Source organism: Oryctolagus cuniculus, chromosome 12, assembly GCF_964237555.1.
Source record: "Oryctolagus cuniculus chromosome 12, mOryCun1.1, whole genome shotgun sequence".
NCBI classification, from domain to species: domain Eukaryota; kingdom Metazoa; phylum Chordata; class Mammalia; order Lagomorpha; family Leporidae; genus Oryctolagus; species Oryctolagus cuniculus.
Window position 1 is genome coordinate 8,456,188 of NC_091443.1, and position 20,605 is coordinate 8,476,792.

The 20,605-nt window shown below is 59.4% G+C and overlaps 1 protein-coding gene and 1 long non-coding RNA gene across 4 annotated transcripts in view; both read right to left on the reverse strand.

The window, feature by feature from the left end:
• Positions 1-193: 193 nt before the first annotated feature.
• Positions 194-4,767, reverse strand: LOC138844593 (uncharacterized). Its single transcript, XR_011380552.1, has 2 exons — positions 3,514-4,767; positions 194-3,113 (listed from the first exon to the last, which is right to left on the reverse strand). It is a non-coding gene; the product is annotated as an uncharacterized lncRNA (long non-coding RNA).
• A 1,386-nt stretch (positions 4,768-6,153) lies between these two features.
• The window catches only part of IGF1R (insulin like growth factor 1 receptor), a 248,852-nt gene continuing 234,400 nt past the window's right edge, over positions 6,154-20,605 (reverse strand). For 2 of the 3 annotated variants that reach the window (XM_017337784.3, XM_017337786.3), the window contains exons 18-22: positions 18,694-18,873; positions 17,766-17,922; positions 15,572-15,701; positions 10,266-10,400; positions 6,154-7,558 (exon numbers count right to left, since the gene is read on the reverse strand). In XM_017337784.3, the coding sequence (XP_017193273.1) occupies positions 7,177-7,558; positions 10,266-10,400; positions 15,572-15,701; positions 17,766-17,922; positions 18,694-18,873 (984 nt within the window). In that variant the 3' untranslated portion in view covers positions 6,154-7,176. The remainder of the gene's footprint in view (positions 7,559-10,265; positions 10,401-15,571; positions 15,702-17,765; positions 17,923-18,693; positions 18,874-20,605) is intronic. The other variant, XM_008248786.3, reaches the window with a different exon arrangement.

The window sequence follows — 20,605 nt, forward strand, 5'->3', positions numbered from 1 at the left end:
TGCACACGGGTCCCAGACGGAGCGTGCAGCTGTCTGCGCCGCCTTCGCTCCCCAAGCTGATTTCCCCATCTCTGCATGGGGACAGGGCTTGGCTTCAGGAATCAGGTGTGCGAGCGAGCGAGAGGGGCAGAGGCCGGGGGTAAGGGGCATTTCCAGGAAGGGGGAACAAAACCACAAAACCAGAGGCAGGAAATGCATACAGAATTTTTATTTAACTTAAACAATGTAGTATTTTAACTACTAGAAAAAAGCAGAGTAAGAGAAACTAAAGTTGCCTTAGCTTTAGCCATTCAAAATAGACAAAAGTTTTTTTTGAGTTTTTTTTTTTTTTTCCGTAAAGAATCCAGAGTATATGGCAGTAACAGGAATAAATTCTTAACAATGGAGTATACAAAAACAGGTTGGAAATTTTTTTTCATCTACTGATTTTTTTTATATAAAGAGAATTTTTAAAGGAGTAATTCATACACAGAAAGTCTTGTAACAAATTGGCCATGTTGTTACCTCTTTTTAAATTTTTTTAAACTTTTTTTAAAAAAAACTTTTTTAAACAAGAAAACTCAGAAAATGCATTATTTGTGATGCATCCATTCCATCGTGCCTTCTGGTTTGATTTTTTTTTAGCCCAGAGGTAGACAACTCTGGCAAACCTCTCCCCTCCAGCTCACTGGCTTCTGACAGCAGACAGGTGATCGTACCGGGCACCTGTTCCACCTGGGGACATTTCTGTGCAATGCCAAACAGCCACACGGAAAGATAAAAACAAAACAAACAAACAAAAAAAATGGTCTCTGGACCTATCTCCTGGGTAGTGCAAAAAAATCCAGGTATTTCCGACCACGGGGAATACTGTGGAGTTGTGAGGACACGGCTAATAATCCACCGGGAACCAGAGGCAATGGAGTCGAACGTTTCTGTAGTGTGTCGTAGTCTGGATCGAAAGGAACTGATTCTGTATTGGTGTTACCTTCGGTGTTCTGCCTTAAGTAAAAATCAACAGCGCTCTTCCTTGTGACAACAAAGCGTTCATCACGGTCTGAGGCACGTGTGCCCAGGGTGACCGTCCTTCCCGCGACCTGTGCGTGTGCGTGAGATCATTGTGAAAGCCACCGGCCGTGCAGCTGGTCAGAGCGACCACACCACAGGCTGCACGGTGCTGTGCACGGCTGGGTGGCGACACCTCTACTGTCCCATGGCCAATGAGGCTCTTTCCATCAGTGAAAGCCGCAACACTCCAAAGGGGAATGGCCAGGAAAAGACCACTAAGATCCTGAAGATATGGAACTACTTTTCAAATCACCATCCTTCCTTTGTTATCAACTAGGGCACAGAGCACGTGGGGGAGGGGGCCGGAGCCGCAGCTCAGGTCAGGGACAGAATCTTTTTGGCGTATTATAAAGCTAGCTAGCCAACAGGTGTCCTAAAAAAAATGGATCACGAACACATATTTTTGCACACACGCAGGAAAAAAAGGTGTCTTTAAATTACTTTCGGCAATTATAAACTACGAACGCTTTATAAAATTATTCTATGTTCTTACAAAAATGCAATGAAACATTGAATTAGTTCTTGTAAACCGGATCTTCGTCAACTGACTACCCGTAATCTACTGGACTTGAGAGCCCTATGGAGAACACTAACGAGTGACTAACTGAGACGATGTTTGCCAGAAAGATGGGGACGCACACATTGGACATACAGGTGAGTGACCATCACGTTCTTGCCGAAACCAAGTAAAACAAAACTCTAAGGTCACGCCCCAGAACTGACACCCCAACTGACAGGTGCGATGGAACACGAGGTCGTGAACGATGTTGGGTTTCGGGGCACAGCTTATTTGTTGAAACCAAGTACCCCTGGGATGGCGGTGACGCCTCCTTGTGGTCTGCCAGCCTTACATCCGGACAGCACCCCGACTTCTTCCCATCCTGTGCGCCTCTGCTCCAAACCCCGCCCTTCACATGGTGATCGCCTCTCGGGCATTTCCCACTGCCCAATCACGAATCATGCCAGCATCAAGGGGAGCTTGTTTCTGTAAATGACCGAATAGTCAGGCCCAAAGTCAGTCCTCGGTCCTGGCCTGTCCACGGTCTGTTCCCTCAGCATCCCTGGAAACAGAGGTTCAACTACGCAGCGTCCTCTCTTGGTGTTCTTGCTGGTGCTGCCATCTGGCGAGAAAATGAGGCTCTGATCACTGGTTCTTGGGGAGTGGATCTCTGGTCTGTGTCTCCCAGTGCCGCTTAGCCCAGCAAATGAAAAGGCAGCCGACAAACACAAGGTGGTGGCAAGAGAAGAACTGGGACTGCTGGAACAGGCGGAGGCACCCCATGGAGTGCCACTGTCTACTGCAGGGTGCCGGGTTTGGGGAGGGGTTGCCTTCCATGCTGTCTGCCCACCCTGGGAGGATCTTGGACCCATCTGAGCTCCGAGCTCTGGGTGAACTTGCCACAAGGCAGGGCTGCTCCCAAAGAGGCGTCAGTGGAACAAACTGGCCTAGAATTCCGCATCTTGCATGGTTTGTCACTCTGAGACCTCAACCAGAACCCGGCCTGGCACATCACGCATTCTGCCGCTTGGCAGTTTTGTGGTAGCCACTGTTCCCACCACTGTTCCCAGTCACAGGAGAGGCCGTGTGGGCTGTGCACGTGGTCTTTCCTCTTCCCTCTTCCACGAAGGAATCTGAGTCCCGCCGGGCATCAGGACTTCCTGGCTGTCTGGGCCCCGCGCATCTGAGCACATGGGCTCCCACCACACGGCGGGCACCAGAGCATCCCGGCAAGACGGTCTGGGCGGCTTGGGGCACCTGGGCCCCACACATCTGAGCACACGGGCTCCTACCGCATGACGGGCACCAGGGCATCCCGGCAAGGTGGTCTGGGGCGGCCTGGGGCATCCCAGGCCGCACACATCTGAGCACACGGGCTCCTGCAGCACGGTGGGCACTGGGACGTCCCAGCAAGGCGGTCTGGGGCAGCCTGGGCCCCACACATCTGAACACACGGGCTCCCGCCGCGTGGCGGGCACTGGGACGTCTCAGTGGTCTGGGGCAGTCTGGGCACGCACAGTTCAAGTTCCACATCTGAGCACACGGGCTCCGGCCGCATGGCGGGCACCTGGACATCCTGGAAAGGCGGTCTGGGGCGGCCAGGGCACGCACATCTGAGCACACGGGCTCCCGCTGCACGGCGGGCACCTGGACATCCTGGAAAGGCGGTCTGGGGCGGCCAGGGCACGCACATCTGAGCACACGGGCTCCTGCCGCATGGCGGGCACCGGGACTTCCTGGAAAGGCGGTCTGGGGCGGCCAGGGCACGCACATCTGAGCACACGGGCTCCTGCCGCATGGCGGGCACCGGGACTTCCTGGAAAGGCGGTCTGGGGCGGCCAGGGCACGCACATCTGAGCACACGGGCTCCTGCCGCATGGCGGGCACCGGGACTTCCTGGAAAGGCGGTCTAGGGCGGCCAGGGCACGCACATCTGAGCACACGGGCTCCCGCCGCATGGCGGGCACCGGGACTTCCTGGAAAGGCGGTCTGGGGCAGCCTGGGCCTTGCACAGAGTTCCACATTCGAGCACACAGCTCCCACCGCCTCGGAGAAGCGCCTCACCTCTCCCGCCTCGTCCACCAGCTGCCTCAGAGGTTCCCAGTGCTTCCAGCAGGGGGAGCTGCTGTCAGGAGGAGGTTGTGTGGAGGATGCCACAACTCAGCGTGGTCAGAAACTCTGGAGCGCACAAAGGAGAAACAGCAAGGAGAGGCGGGGAAACCAGCCCAGCGGATACATGGTGCCTGGGCATAGTCGAGGCGGGCGGGTTGGTCCAGGAACATGACTGTGCCGTCACACGAGCGAAATTCTCTCTCACGGAAGTGTTTCTGCAGCGCTCGCTACGACGGGTGCGACACTGTTAGTGTTTTCTTTCTACTTAAAAGGAAAGCCACCTACATGAGACGAAAACGAGAGAACAGCGACAACTCGGACAGTTGAAACAAAACCCTTATCACCAGTGGAATGAGCTGCAGAGATCCAGTTGTGGACACCGGTGGGTCTGTGCGGGAGGGAGGAGAGGCCACTGTTGCAAGGGTCACCTACGGCGTGGCCCAAGAAAACCCTGATCCGAGGACACTCCCTGACGGCCGGAGAGAGGAGGGGCCAGGCTCACTGCAGTGCTGGGGCCGCAGAGGGAGCTGCCCACCCTCGGGGAGGAGCCCCTGCCAGGTGTCCCAGCAAAGGCCACCAGCGCCTGTAGCAGCAGCTGCTGGAAGCGGGCGCACCGTCCAACCGTGAGCAGCAGGACGAGGTGGGCTGGGCGCTGGCCACTGGCCTTTCCAGCCTCCAGGCCTGGTGGGTCTTTGTTGACCCCGGGGGTGAGGAGGGGGAAGAGGGGGAAGTGGAGAGAGCAGTGTGGGGACGGGACTGGGCTCCCGCCGCCGCACTTTCTCTGTCACACTGGCCCACGGGGGCCGGCACCGCTGTGGAGGGGGCCCCGCTCTCCCACGGCCAGCGCGGCTGCCCCTCTGAGGTGAATGAGGCTGTGGTGCAGCCCGGCGCAGGGGAGCCTGCAGGAGCAGCAGCCGGGAGCCCACCCACGCTGGCGCCCATGCGGGAGACAGCTGCAGAGACTAGGGGCCACCCTGGGCACTCGGCACTAGGCCATCAGGGACGGCCCGGTGTGGGGGTGTCCTTCTTGGCCTCACTGGACTGGGAGGAGGGAAATCCTGACGCCTCGCCGCCTCTGAGGAAATCAAGTTAGGAAAAAAAAATAAAAGGAGCGAAAGCAACAGAAGAGGAGATGCGGCGGAAGAGGAGAGCTGGGTTAGCGCTGCTTTGACCCTGGACGCAGCCTGGCCCCTGCCGGCACTGCCCCGGCGTGTGGCCGCGGCAGGGGTGAGGTCACCGGTAGCAGTGGCCGGCTGCCGGGTGCTGAGAACGTGAGATGTATTCCTCTCTATATACACATATAAAAAATAAGAGTGAGGTAGATAAACGCTTGCAAAGAAACAAAAACACCAGGACCTGTCCCGTCCCGTGCACCCCTTCCTCAGTGTCCAGAACAGGGCTTCCTGCCAGCAAAGGGGGCTGCCATCACAACGAACGCCAGCAAGCGCCTGCACGGAACACTCCCGAATGGACCTCTCTTTTCTAAGCGAAACCCTGCGGGACACAGGCTGCCGAGGCCGAGGTGAGACTGGGACTCTGAGGAGTGACAGCACCGCCGGGCTTCCTGGTGTTCAAGCTCCGGTCCCAGCCAAGTGGCATCTCTTCGCTTTGCTCTTACTCAGAATTGAGCATCGCCACCCCACAGCCAACTCTCACGCTGTCATCACTTGGGTGGGAAGGGCTCAAAACCAAACCGATCAAGACCCCCACGGCCGCGGAGGCAGCACTGGCCAGCACCCGGGCTCTGGTCCCCTGGGAGCCAGCAAGGGCTCCCGGGCCACCGAGCGAGCGTCCACGCTGCCCTGCCCTGAAGCTGTGGCTGCCAGTCATGGCCGTGGGCTGCTTGTTCAGAGGCTGAGGGGCGGGGTGGGGTCCCCTGGGGCACTCTGTTTGTAGAGACAGTAGGTGGGTCTGGTGGGGGCTGGGCTATGCTCTGCTGCACCCTTGGACTCAGCAGCTATTTGACATGGGATGGAAGGATTAATCAGCCATTTAAAAAAAACAAAAACAAAAAACCAGCAATCCAAATGCCTAGTGTCTGCAGTAGAAACTGCTGTTGTACCCAAGAATTAAAAAAAAAATAAACACGCGTGTGTCACAACCAAAGCAAACGGGAGGGGACAGACGGCGCGGCTTCTCGGCTGCGGTGGACGTGCGGGAGGTTGACCTCAGTCTGTGCATCGTCCCCGCTATAACAGACCCCAGCGCCGCGCCGAGGTGGGAAGGGGGCGGCGGCCAGCGGGGACCCCGGCCCACGCCTTCGTCCCACCACCGTCTCACCAGCCTCGGCCCGCACAGGCGGCTGGGGGCGGGGAGGGCCATTTAGAGAAAGGCATCAAACAGCTCCTGGCGCAACATGTTCTCTAAGACTCAGTTACTGGGAGAAGAGGAAGAGTCACGCACTCTAGCACAAAGCAGGAGTTTCTTGGAGTGAGCAGAAAGGGAGGAAAGCAGAGACCTGAAGATTTCATAGATTAAATCCACAAAGAGAAGGAACGAAAAAAATAGCAGCTTTTTTTTTTCTGTACAGACGTATAGATGAATATCTGAACCGTAAAAAAGTTATAAAAGTGACATTGAAGATGATGTGTATGCAAATGCTTCACGGTCTAACATAGAACTGTAAGACCCATGAGAAAGTCCCAGTAACAGCCAAGGTGGACAGAGCTGAGAAGGCCTGAGTCCATCCACTGTGTGTCCTGCTGTGGCGCTCAACCCCCTGCGCGGGGAGGGCAGGGCGAGGCCTGGGGCGTGCAGGACACCGGCACGGGGGCCGCCCGTCTTCCGGGCGCAGTCAGGGGCCGCGCTCACCCGTGCCTCTGGATGGGGGTGAGGGGAGCTAGCACAGGGGTCGGCAGGGAGAACAGGTAGGGTTTTGGCAAAATTTGGCAGCGTCGAAATGCCGGCCCTTTTAGGATCGCGGATGTCCCTAGGAAGGTCAGAGATGCAGTTACCAACTCCTGTCTCAGCGTGTTTGACAATGACCTGCGGTGTCCAGCAGGTGCACCCGGGACACCCTGGGGCTCCAGGGGCCGCCATGACCTCACTCTAGCCACAAGGGCTTCCCAGCCAGGCTCTTCCATCATGAAGCAGAAAGAGAGAGGAAGGAGCGAGAGAGAGGGGAGAGAGAGGGGGGAGAGGGAGGGAGAGGGGGAGAGGGAGGGAGAGGGGGAGAGGGGGAGAGAGAGAGAGAGAGAGGAGACAGAGAGGCGACAGAGGGAAGCATGAGGCTCGGTTCTCGAGTGTTCTGTTGCTATGACGTGTTGTCGCTAAGTTTCTTAAAGGCCCGTGTCAGTTAAGGGTTTGGGTGGGGGAAATAAAAAAAAAGCTGGTTGCATATAGAAAAAAGGAACATCCCAAGCGTGTTTACTGCGGAGAAGGCGACTCCCGGGCGCAGCAACGGCAGGTCTGAAGATCCACTGAGGTACGGAGGAGGCCTGCGGATCGGAGGGGCTGCTAGAACTTTCTCTCCCCCACCCTGCTGCAGCCCAGCGCGCACGTTCCCGTCCCCGCCGGCATCAGCAGGTCGAAGACTGCGGCAGCGGCAGGGCCCGCTCGTCTGTGCGGCCCCCATTCATGTGCGCGTAGGGTCGCCTCTCGTCAAAGCTGGCTCGCAGGACCATCGCCCCTGCACTCGGGCCGTTCTCGGCCTTGTGCCTGTCGGGCTGCAGGGCGGCGACGGCGGCAGCGGCGTTCGCGGAGGGGTCCAGGGGCACGCTCTCCATGTTCTCGGGCTCCAGGTCGAGCTCCTCGGCCTCGGGCGGCTTGTTCTCCTCGCTGTAGTAGAAGGAGACCTCGCGGAAGCCGGGCTCCATCTCGTCTCTGACACTGCCGATGATCTCCAGGAAGGAAGGCCGCATCTTGGGGTTGTATTGCCAACACATGCGCATCAGCTCAAACCTGCGTGAGACACACAGAGCGCGGGCCCACCGTGAGGCGGCCTCTCCAGTCCCCACCTTCTCACCACCCCATGCACTCCCCTTACCCGGCTCCCAGGACCCACCACGGGGCAAAGCCAAAGCCCAAGCTCTGGTTCCCCGAGAGGCACAGATCTGGGTCCAACAGGCCGCCCTCACCACAGGTGGAGAACCTGCAGCTTCCAGTCTGAAGCCTCCCTTAACCACTGGCTCTAGGATCATACGGCTGGAAGCCTCCAGTTTCTCACTCAGAAGGCTCAGGAACTTCCCCAACCCTCTCCCTCTCCCCGAGTGCCCCCCTCCTGGGGCCAGGGCAACCCGGCAGAGGACCCGAGGAGGGAGGTAGTGAGAGGCAGGGCAGGGCTGCCAGACAAAAGGAACACGCATCTTGGGTGGGCCGTCTCCACCCAGCGCCTGCCGGCCACAAGCCCCTCGGCGGCAGGGCCCAGCCCACGGTCTCCGTGATGCTGAAGACCTTAATCAGGACCCCAACAAGCCGGCCAGAGGGCACCTGGGCAGTAGAGGGCGTGAGGTCTGTGCCAAGCCTCAGTCTCATCAGCAGAGCCCTGATGGCACTGGGACGGCAAGCCCTGCGAAGCCCTCGGGGTCTCTGGAAGCCGCGCGGGGGAGAAGAGGGCAGGAAAGCTACCATTGGTGCAGCCCGCTGCCCTGGCGAGCCCAGGGCTTGGGCGGTGTCCAGTGTGCAGGGGAAAGGGCAATGACCATTTGGGCTACAGGAAGCTCGATGAGACAGGGCTGGGAGGCCGTGGTGTCGAGGGGGGTTGGCCAGCAGTTCTCGCTCACCTGAGTGATTGTGGAACCTGTTCTCATGAGAAAACTCGACCCTTCTTGTTTTGCCACTAAAAATGGCCCCACGGGACTCCCCACACCAGGACGCTCAAGGCAGCCCAAACGAGTCTGGAGCCATCTGGCTGGCTGCCCGCTTGACCACAGGCCTCCTGCTCACAGGCAGCCCAGGGGCTTCCGAGAGGGTCCTGAAAGAACCGGGGAAGTCGGCCTGGGAGGAGACAGGCTCTCCTGCCAGCCTGGCTGGACGGCAGGTGGACTGGACACCTGGGTGAGGGTGGCAATGGGCGGGATCCACCTAGAACTCCTTATGTTAAAGATCCAGGGCCAGCACACCGCAGCCAGGCCACTCGCAGCCCCCTGCCTGCTTTTCTAGGCCAGGCGTCACCGACGCAGTCAATACCCATTTGTTTACAACTTGTCTGAGGCTCTGCGAGCCCCAGCACCGGCCGTGTACGTAGAACACGGAGCCGTGTACACGGAGCGTTTCACCTGCGAGCCCGCAATGCTACTTTTGCACAGAAAGCCTGACGCTCCCTGTTCTGGAAGAAGAACTAGACTGGGAAGACGGATGGGTTTCCCTCTCCAGCTCCAAAGCCACATGAGGCTGTGGCACTCGCCGCACCGTCCCACAGCCAAGAGCTGGCAAAAATGCGGGTGGGGGGGGCTGCAGTCAGCAAAGTCCTGCCCCCAACCTGAGATGAAGCCGCAACCCCGGGCAACACCTCGACTCTTGCCTCGTGACAGCGAGCCAAGGGGCTGGCCCACCCGCGTCTGGGTTCCTGGCTATGGACACTGCGAGACAAACAGGCAGTGCCGTCACAGCCACGGGCGCCCCCGCCCCCCTCTGTGGCTGCTGGACATGCATGTCCGACATGTCTGACTGCTGTCTGAGAGCCCTCCCGCTGCTCCAGGCAGGGTGGGCAGATCTTTCCCAAACCTGGCCTGAAAAATATATCTGGAGAACTCCTGAGCCAGTCTTTGAGACGCGAGGGGGATCCTACTTCGTGTCTCCCCACCGGGATGGAGAAGCTTCTTGGAGCCCTGCCTTAATGTCACGCCACAGTTGAGTCTGCTGCTCTGCTCCCGTCCTCCCGCCAGCCAGGCCACCTCCCCATGAGCACAGAGCAAGACCCCGCTGGCCAGCAGAGCCACCTCCCCACCCGAGGCACTCCCCAGGAGCACTGGGCGGTGAGGCCCGCGAGCCACCATGAACACTCTTCCAGGCACCGTCCGGTCGTCAGTGAAAAGCTGCAGGTGCTTTTCCAAAAGAAAGCGAGTGAGCAGAGAGAGTCGCCAGTGCCCAGAGCTGTGTGTGGCCCGGGGCCACCCGCAGGAGGTCAGCTCCAGGTGCACACTGCTCACTGTGGGGAAGGCACCAGACAGCAGGCTCCTTAGGGGTTCGGGACTTTGGTGAACACCCGAGAGGCCTGGAGTGGGGGCCCCAGTGTGGTGGCTGCTGTCGGAACTACCTGAGATCTACCAGTGCTCAGAGAAGCCCTGCGCACGAGGCTGTGTGCACACGCCTGAGCTGTGTGTATACGCCTGCGCCACTGCCTCCAGCCTGCACGCGTGCACGGGCTCCTGACCGACGTACAGGGACCAAGTGCTGTGTTGCCTTTTTGGAAACCTTGCAGAGAGAGCATGAGGGAGGATGTGGAGTATTTCACAGACATGTTTGTTCCGAGAAGCCACAGCACAGTGGCTCATGAGCACCCTGGGATCACGGATGACGGGGTGGAGTTAAGGGACCTGCCAACCCCAGCTCCTCCGGGGAGGATAAAGCCCTTTCAAGCCGCTCCCGCCCATCCCAGTGCCCTGGGGACCACAGCGTGCGGCTCCCAGGATCGTCACCCCGTGACCCCGCGGAGCGGCTGACATACAGCATGTCGGGGCAGTTGTCCGGCTTGTCCAGAAGGCCGCCCTCCATGACGAAGCGCAGGACCTGCTCGTTGGAGAATCCCTGGTACGGCTGCTCTGCCAGCGTGGCGATCTCCCAGAGGACGACTCCGAAGGACCTGCGGGGAGACACGCGATGTCAGGAGCCGGGGCAGGGCGCTGGGCAGGACCTCGGCCCCTCCCCACCACCGAGACACTGTCCCCGCCGTGGCAGCAATGCTGTGGGCCAGGCCCCGGGCCAAGCATGGGGCGTCCGTCTCTCCCTGCACTGGGGGCCGCAGTGTGTGGTTAGGAAGCTGCAGCACAGAGTTCAGCGCCCTGCCCAGCCACGGCCCTGGCAGGACAGTGTCTCCCAAACTCGCTTTAGCCCAGGAGTGTTCGAGTGCAGACCCCCAGTCCGCAGCCGGGACCCTCCCCAGGAGCTTCACGAGGGGCCAGGACAGTCAGGCCCTCGAAGAGGCTCCTCAGTGATTCTTACAATCAGACAGTTCCAGAAACTTCTACCAAGTGATTCCCAGTGGGAACCCCTCCCAGGGTGCTATTTGGCTGGGCTGGGGTGGAGGCGGGGACTGGGAATGCTTCAAAGTCCTACTGGGGTTTTGCAGCCCAGTTCCCCCGACAGATCTCAGGTGCTGCTGGCCAGGGAGGGACTGGGCTGGGGGCAGGGGTGGGGCACTGCCAGTGAAGACCCCAAAAGTGCAGGGATTGCCGAGGGGGAGGGGAGGCTGAGGAAGGAGCCCATCGGGCAGAGGAGCAGGTTAGTCAGCCTCAGGAAGTCAGACTACTGCAGAAACAAGCAAGCAGGCGCTCCACACACACAGACATCCAGACCGGTAACGCTCAGAAAGGCAGGGCTGGGACTTGCGAAAATACAGGTGCCTTCTCCGGGACACATCCGCACCCTGCCCCAAGCCTCCCAGGCCCCGCTGCCCTCACCCTCAGCTCACGCCACAGCTGGGGAGCTCATCCGGCCTCACGGAAAAAGCCGGGCCAGGCTGCCCCCTACTCGGCTCTGGGAGGCTGCCCCTGCCGCGAGCCGGGCCCCGGGCTCACTGACTGCTTCAGCTACCGCCCGGGGACCAAGGGCTTACACGCCAACACTAACCGCGGGGGTGAGGACCAGCACCGCTGCGGAGAACTGACCGGCCCTAGGTCCTGCCTCACAGCCACGGATCAAGAAATCATCTTCCGAGCATGGCAGACCCAGAACAGCCAAAGACCCAGGCCAGGCTGGGCTGGGGGGGGGGGGGGGGTAGGCTCCCTGAGACCTGCAGGGCGGAAGCCCCGCCCCCTCAGCCCTCGCTGACCTCTCTGGTCCCACACACTTGCCCTGGCCATGCCACTGGCTTCCAGGCAGCCAGTTCTCGCTGGATGGCTCCCACCTAGTCTTTGGAGCCCTTGGCTGCACCACACCAAGCTCCTGGTTTTTACTTGGCTGATCACAAACTCAACATGTCTCAAGCTCTGCCTCCCGCCCCGTCCCCCTCCCAGCCTCCCTACAGCTGACGGCCAGACCCACCCGAGCAGTCCACCTGCTGTCACCGTGGGTCCCCTCGGGGTCCCGCCACCATAGCTCATAGCTGCCCAAACGTCTCTCCCTGTGTGCCCTTCCCATGGGCTCCTCCGTGTGGATGGTCCCGCTTGGCTGGTCAACCAGCCCCCTCCTCTCTGGCCCGTGTCACCCACGAGGTGGTCACACCCTCCAGGCAGCGGCTTGAGCACAGCTCTGGGCCCCTCTCCTGTGCTGAAACCCCCAGGGTCACCACAGAGCCCGCAGGCCAAGTCCCGGGTCCCTGGCACAGCAGCCAACGATGAGCCGGCTCACTCCTCATCCCGCCTCCTTCCACAGGTCCCACTGTTGCCAACCCCAGCTTCCTGCCGCACCCCACTGCCAGGAACCCCGCCACACTGCAGGGGTCCCCCACGACCTCACTGCCTGGGAAGGCTCCTGCGCATCCCCCCCCCCCCGGGGCCACTTCCTCTTCCACGCAAGGCTTCTCCCTCAAGGACAAGGACTGTGTCGCTCACCATCCCTGCCCCTTCCACGCACTGAGGTCCTCAGGACCACACAGGAGCAGCAGACCCAGCTCCTCACGGATGCTTGCTGAGGTGACCTAGGGCGGACTTCTCCTCAGAGACTCTCCTAGGATGCCAGTGTCACCTGCCATTGAGGGCCCCAAGTCACCTGTCACCAAGTGCTGCCTGTCACCTGCCATCAAGAGCCTCCTATGTCACCTATCACCAATGGTCACCTGTGTCACCTGTCAGAGGGCCCCGAGTCACCAAGGACCACTTGTCACCTGTCATCAAGGACCGCCTGTGTCACCATTTCACTGAGGGACACCAGTGACACCTGCCATCAAGAGCCTCCTGTGTCACCTGTCACCAAGGACTGCCTGTGTCATCTGCCATCGAGGGCTGCCTGGTGCCGGCACGTGTGACTGCCCCTCACACGTCCATGCAGCAGTGGACTCCCATCGTCTCTCTGCTCCAAGGCCCGTGGGCGGGGTCTTCACTGCCCAACGTCTTGGGAGCCACCTGGGCACTGCAGTGAAGGCGGCAGGGAGCAGACAGCGCTGGAGGGCCCTCCCCTCGGCTGGGGAGCAAAGCCCGAAGCCCGTGACTGCCCAGGGCCCCCGCCTGCCCGAGGCAGCCCCTCTGTGTGTCTTGAAGCAGGCATTTCCCAGGGCTGCTGCTGTCACGCCTGCCTGGACTATTAAGCCGCATATTCTGTGGACAATCTTCAAACGCGAAACACGTGCCTCCGTGTGAAATACGAAATCTTTGCTTTCCCCTAACAGACCATGAGCTGGGTCTCCCCTCAACCCAATGCTGGCTGTGGTCACTCTCGGGGTCACCCCGTGCCAGGAGGTGAGCGAGTCTACGTCCCACCCCCGGCAAACTGCAACCTATGAGAGTGTCCCACGCCCCACTGATGAGGCTCTGCCACCACAGAAGCAGGAAGCCAGTGCAAAGCTCCCTAGGAGGTCAGGAGAGGAGGACTGTCCATCTATGGAGAGATCTGGACGCTCGGACAGGAGCACAACCTCACGCCGCGGGCGAGACTCTCCGTTCTTGGCCTGCTTTCTTCCATGACCCAAATGAGCCACTGGAAAGGGACGGGTGAGTTGCAGGAGCAGCAGCCACGGTCCCCAAAGGCCTGTGAACCCAGTATGAGGACAGCAGGAACCTGGGGACACACTTCCCAGGGTGACGCCAGGCCCGTCTGATCAATAGCAGAGCGGGTGTGCGACCATGACAGAGGCACTGCTGAGGGTCAGCAAGAGGCCTAAACCACAGCACAGCATGCGAGAGACCTGCTGGGGACAGGCCCGCCTGCGGAACCAGGCCAGCATGCTCCAGGATGCGAATGCGTGGTCCCGGGGGCGGCGGGGTGGGCAGTGGGGCAGACGCTCGGGCGTGAACGCGCGGTCCCGGGGGCGGCGGGGTGGGCAGCGGGGCAGACGCTCGGGCGTGAACGCGCGGTCCCGGGGGCGGCAGGGCAGGCAGCGGGGCAGATGCTCGGGTGTGAACGCGTGGTCCCGGGGGCGGCGGGGCGGGCAGCGGGGCAGATGCTCGGGTGTGAACGCGTGGTCCCGGGGGCGGCGGGGTGGGCAGCGGGGCAGACGCTCGGGTGTGAACGCGTGGTCCCGGGGGCGGCGGGGCGGGCAGCGGGGCAGACGCTCGGCCATCAGCTGCCCAGGATGCCGCAGGCAGGGCACAGGACCAGCCCTGAGCCCCACAGAGCCCAGGGTCCCTCTACAAAGCCAAACAAATCCTTGGTCTGCTTTTCTAGATTTTAACCGGTCAGGAAGGACCCCGGTGTGCTGGCCACAACCTGAAATGATTCTTGTTCTGTCGAGAGAGACAGCGTCAGCTTACAGCCAGGGCAGCCGAGAAGCCGTTCAGACCCCACGTGCTGGCCCTCCCCGCCGGTGTTCTCTCAGGTGGGGTCACAAGCACCGTCAACATCTGGACACGGCGTGCAGCAAATGCCAGATGCCCACTCTTTGCCACAGACACATCTTCTCTCTGGCGCATAATGGCTGTGCAGCCAAGTGGGAAGAAATGGGCACCGGACACTGGATGTGTGCCCGCGTTGCTGCCTGCAGCAGGAGCCGCTGGCGGGAGTCTGGAGGAAGCAGCTGGGGAGACATCAGCATTGCAGGCTTTCTCTGCCGACCTCGCCTCGGTTCCCCCGGTTGTCTGTTTATCACATTGGGAGCCGACGTCTAAGCATTCAGAGGCATGAAGCCTGCAATGAGCCCAGGCGTGCCCTCGGCCCACCAGCTCCGTCTCGGAAGATGGTGCACACCGCTTTGATCTGATGGGAAAGGCAGCAGCATCCCAGACAAGCCGGCTGCTGACCGGAGCTCACGCTTGGGCTGCGGCAGCGGCCTCGCTTTGCCAGGTCATCTCCCAAATGTTATTTCCAATTTGCACCTGTCTTCAAAATGGGACCGAAGGCCCCTGAGCTGTGAAAGGGTCATGAGGTTTAAAAAAAAAATGTCAGTCACTACAGAAATAGTTCCTGCGTGTGGCCATCCAGACAGCTGGAGCCAACAAACACCATCTCTCTCTCACCACAGTGCCGGGACGGGATCTCCCGCGGGGAAAGCCGAGACGCTCGCTGACGCTCTGGGAGGCAGACGCGCCAGGGCCTGGCGTGCCAGCAGCCTCAGTTGAACTTCAGAACCTGCCCACCTCTACAGCGTTGTCACGGAACCACAACAAACACTGCTGCCGGCAGCCTCTGCAGCCCCCGGCCAACCAGCCTCCACCGCGAGGCACTTCTGTTATCCAGGGGGACCCTTTGCTTTCCATAACCTGCCCTGGGTCAGCAACGAAGCAGGGCCCACGGCCAGAGCAGAGGACCCACGGGAAAACATGAAACAAAAACCAGCCAAGACTCGAAACTCTGGGTCCAAACAAGGTGCCATCTGCACTCCGAAGGTTAGCGTGAGAGAGACACACACACTTGCACACACACCCAGGTCTGTCTGTTCACTGGGAGAGAGCGAGCGAGCGAGAGCGAGCAGGCAGGGAGGGGAGACGCAGACAGGTGCATGCGTGGCTCCTCCGGGCACCCCTGGGACCCACTGGAGGCTGAAGCACGTGTCGGCCCCACACACGCCCACGGCTCACAGGATCACCTCGGGGCTGTTGCACTGAGCTAGACACAGCTAACCACGGACAGAGACCAGGGGATCATGGAAGCCTCAGCGAGGCGGTGGGGCGGGTGTGCCGGGGCAGGGGGGCCCCACCGGCCTGACGCTGGAGGTCCACATACCAGACGTCAGAGTGGGTGGTGAAGACTCCATCTTTGAGGGACTCGGGGGACATCCAGCGCACGGGCAGCAAGCCTTTCCCCCCTTTCCGGTAGTAGTCCGTCTCGTAGATGTCCCGCGTCATTCCGAAATCTGGAAGGGAAAGAGACGGCGCCGGGTCACGCCGCAGCAAAGGCGCAGCGGCGGCGCCCGCCACCCCCGAGCGTTCCGCCTGAGACAGGGGCACCTCCCGCGCGGGGACGCCGCAAGTGAGCATCTGTGATTGTTCACAAGCACTAAGGGGTGAGCAGCTCCAAACCAGCCCACGCCACGATGTCTCAGCACCCGACACCGCCTTATAACCCGACTCCTTCGGGAAACGAATCCCCTTATTGCATTTCACGTGGGACACCACTTAAAACTGCGGCATTCCCAGGTTTACCACGACCAAAGGTCATCTGGGCACGGTCTTCAGACCTGCTGGAACCCACAGGAGGACACGGACTGTGCGACGTGCGGTCGCCGGGCCCCGGCACGAGAGCCGAGGAGGCAGGGGCGCGCAGGGTAACCGTCCCTGGTCCCTACACGCTGCTGTCCTGAAGCTTTTCCTCAGCCCGTCCTCCAACCCACTCCCTTCCAGGAACTGCTGCAAGATGCCACGAGATTCGGCTGCCGGAGGGCTGGCTTGATGGTCCTGACGGTCCCCTCAATCAGTCTTTCCTACAGGGACTCCTCTGCTTTTGCTTCCCAGGGCAGAGTGCGGCTCTACTTCCCAGCAACGTCATGCCGCCTCTAATTCACGCCACAGGAAGTAAGGCCGCGAGCAGACGCAGACAGCACAGCTCCCCGGACGCTAACCCGCATCAGCGACTTGTTAGGTGCCAAAGGCCGTCACGCTGTGCCCGGGGAAAATGCTGGTCGTGTCTGTGACCCGTGAGACCCAGCGCCCAGGAAAAGCCTTTGTGAACACTCGAGGTGAACAAAACGAAGCCCCGACCCTTATCTCTGAGTTAATCCAGTGACAGGTGCCAATGAGGGAATTGGCTTTACTGACACACAATGGAAAAGAGATCCCAGGAAAAATTAAAAAAAAAAAAAAATTTCTTCCTAAACCCAAAGAAAAATAATTAAACTCTAGAAAGAAAAACCCCAGTAACAAAGAAAACATTGTTGTAACCACGGTGTACCATGAAACAGCAAACACAACCTTCGCGGAGTTGGATTCTCAAGGGCAGGCGGCAGCCTGGGTGAATTCTGATCACACCAGCAACAGGATGGGAAGCGGGTGACGAGGGCAGGAGCTGAGGTTTCCTGGGGGCCCGTGCGAGCCCTTCTCACACCCTCCCGGGGTCTGTTACCCTGTTACCCCATTTCAGAGGTGGAGAAAATAGGGCTCACATGACTGGAGCACCTGCCCCAGGTCTCTCACCTAGCAGCGGCAGGACTGGAAGCAAAGCCTAGGCCTGCCTGGGCCTCAGCTCTCCAGTCTCCGAGTCCCCAGGGAAGAGTGAAGGGTGGGGATAGGGGGTTAGGAGGGGAGGGGAAGCAGGTGGGGGCCGCAGAGAGAGCCCAGCCAGCCACGGGAGTGGCTCTTCCCTGAGAACCCTGGGGCAGGACTGCCTCCTGGGCTTGCTCTGCCTCTCAGGGCCACCTGGCTCAGGGGGGATTCCAGGGACATCCAACACAAGGCTGCTCAAAGGGTCCAACAGTGGTCAGGAGCTGGGAGGCTGACCGGCCCGGGGTGCGAGGGGCACTCGGGGACTGCCATGCTGCCGCTGCCCTGCTCAGTGCTGGGCTTCATCAGGGCCCCTTGCTTCTTAGAAAAAAGTGTGGACGCTCAGGGGACAGGGAGAAAAATGCTCCTTAGAGGCCAGGGACGACTGGCAGTCAAGTCAAGAACACGTGTGGACATCGTCTTGATTGTTTCTGTCCCCACACTGAGACTTGTGCCATCAAAAATGCCTCCAATGCCAGGAGAGGTGACCTCAGGGGCCACAGCCTGGGCTCATCCTTGGCCACCACCTGGACGGCAGTGCCCACTTGCTACCTGGATTGCAGCCAGCCTGGCCGGATCTGGGACTGACTGGCAACGGGACGATCGCACACAGCGTTCCCAGGAACCAGGTCCTGCATTCCAGCATGCGGTGGGGAGCCTGCCCAGGGGTGCGCCGATGACGACAGGGCTCTCAGGTCTGGAAAGCCAAGGGCAGGACGCACCTCCGATCTTGACTGTGAAATCCTCGGCCACCATGCAGTTCCGGGCAGCAAGGTCTCTGTGCACGAACTTGTTGGCGTTGAGGTATGCCATGCCATCTGCAATCTCCCCGGCCATTTGGATCATCTTACTCAGACTCGGAGGGGCTGGGGCCCGATTCTGTTGGAGATTGAGAAACATCTCACGTGAGAATTTAGGGATTTTTTCGTTTTCCACCTCAAGTTCTTTCAGGGTTTGCGAGTCCATGTCTGTTCGATCTGAGCTCCAGGGGTCATCCTGCTAAGAGTCAGGACTTGCAGGGAAGGAGTGTGTCGTTAGAGACCATGGCATCTGCCCTGTGGCAAAGCCACCTGCTCACTCCCTGGCCACGTCACACACAGCCAAGAGGGAAAACACCAATTCACACCACTTGGGACCAGCAAAAATGACTTACAGCAGAAGAACAATTTTTCACACTAAGGGTTCCTGCTCACTCTCATTCTTATTCGTCCCCACGTCCCTTTTATTTCAGTAATCAGAGAGCAGGTAGAAGGAGAGCATGGAGCAGGGTGAACCCAAAAGGACGCTGTGCGTTTCAGTTCCCAGGTGAGCACTGATGGCGATTACTTTACGGTTTCCTTTCCCCTCTGCTTTCTTCTAAAGTACATACGTGCCAAGGCTAGGTTTTGGACACACAATGCAGCAATCCTTGGGTTGCTTTTTGCCATGGGTGCTGCTAAGGCTGGTCTTGACGTGACACAGTGACAAGCAATGTGCATAAGTATCTCCTCTCTGGGGGGGAGGGGAGGGAGGGGGAACCACACTTGCTTTGGAATAGAAAAGAATCACCCTGGGGCCTGGCGCAGCGGGTAAAGCCACCACGCCATCCCATATGGGCGCCGGTTCGAGTCCCGGCAGCTCCACTTCCAATCCAGCTCCCTGCTAATGCACCTGGGAAGGCAGCGGAAGATGGCCCAGGTCCTTGGGCCCCTGCACCCTCGTGGGAGACCCAGAAGAAGCTCCTGGCTGTTGGCTTCGGCCTGGCCCAGCCCTGGCTGTTGCGGCCATCCGAGGAGCGAACCGGCGGATGAAGTTCTGTCTCTGTCTCTGTCTTTCTCTCTGTAATTCAGCCTTTCAAATAAATAAATATATAAGTCTTAAACACACACACACACACACACAAGCCCAAGTTTCTCCATCATTAAAAAAAAAAAGTACAAAACCCAATCATTACAACAGCACAGTTTGGATGCTAGCTCTTTGCTTTCCCTGCGTCTTACTGCGGCACACTCCACACCTCCCATGGACCGTGGGATAGAGCAAGCCTTGGCTGTGGGATCAGACTCTCGGGATCCTGCCTGGGATCTTCCATAAGAGATCAGAGAGGAGTTAATCCTGGGAGGATTACCTGGGACCCCGCCCAGCAAAATCCCAACAGTGCCTGGTGCAGGGTCAATGCCCATGGATGCTGGCTCTTGCCCAGTGAGGCCACCAGGACTGCCTGCGGTGACCTGAAAGCCCCGCCACTCAGTCATCTGGGGCGTGGATTCTGCCACTGGGAGTTCGGGCAAAGTCACCACTTTCTTTTATGGGCGAGCCTTCTGTAGTCATGCTTTTTCTTCCATAGGACCTCACATTTCCTTTTAGCCTTTTCTGAGCTTTAACTATGCCTGGGAACAGTGGAGATGGTGCGGGTAAGGCGCAAAGTTTATGCCTGTAGCACTCTAAGTGCTGGAGTATGAAGTACAGGTGATTGCTTGGAGGTGGTCATTCCTAACTACTGTGAAGACCACAACCAATAAAAGGAAGCGCGTTTCGAGCTTGGAGAGAAAGGGCTGGCGTCCTGTCGGCTCCCGGTGCGCCGCCGCCTGCTGTTCCATCACTCATCTGAGACAGCAGGAAGCACTCGTTTGGTTAGGGCTCTTGAAGACGAGCACCCACACGCATCTACACCCTGCCAGGTGGAGAGAGAGAGCTCAACAGGCTCAGGTGTGACAGAACCACAGGACAGGCAGCCACGGTTTCCTGCTTCTCAACCTGGCAAATCTGAGGGTGAATTTCAGCTCTGCACCCTGTCACCCTGCTCGGCCCGCTTCCTTTACAAACGAGGAGCCGAGGCCCAGGCACCAGTGCGGGCGCCCTGGGGAGGGCAGCCAGCCAGCTGCAAAGCGGTAAGACCACGAGGCCCCCAGTCTTTCTGCACCGGAAACAGGGGAGCAAAGGAGCAAGGGCCTCGTGCCTCCCAGGGGCTCCTCCAGGGATGCTGGTAAGAAACATTCTGCGGGGCCAGCACTGTGGCGCAGTGGGCTAAGCCTGCACCTGTGGTGCCGGCATCCCATACGGACACCGGTTTGAGTCCCGGCTGGTCCTGTTCCGATCCAACTCTCTGCTGATGGCCTGGGAAAGCAGTGGAAGATAGCCCAAGTGCTTGGGCTCCTGCACCTGTCTGGGAGACCCAGTGGAAGCTCCTGGCTTTGGATTGGCCTGGCTCTGGCCATTGTGGCCATTTGGGGAGTGAACCAGTAGATGGAAGATCTTTCTGTCTGTCCCTCTGTAGTTCTACCTCTCAAATAAAAAAATTGAAAAATCTAAAAAAAACCCAAAAAACAAAAAAATAAAACATTCTGTCACTCCTCCAGTTGCCTATTTGATGGAGCTTGTGCCTCCTTCAAGCTGGCTTGTGCGTTAGAGTGAGCCAGGAAAAGGTACAACACCCGGGAGTGCGGGGGACCAGTCCCCAGTGGCCCAGTGCTGGAAACCACCCCCCCGGAGCCTCCTCGGGCTTGCACATAACCCCAAACCCCGTGTGCAGAGAATACATGGAGTCATCTGTGAACAGGCGCTTAGCACTAAATACTGGAAG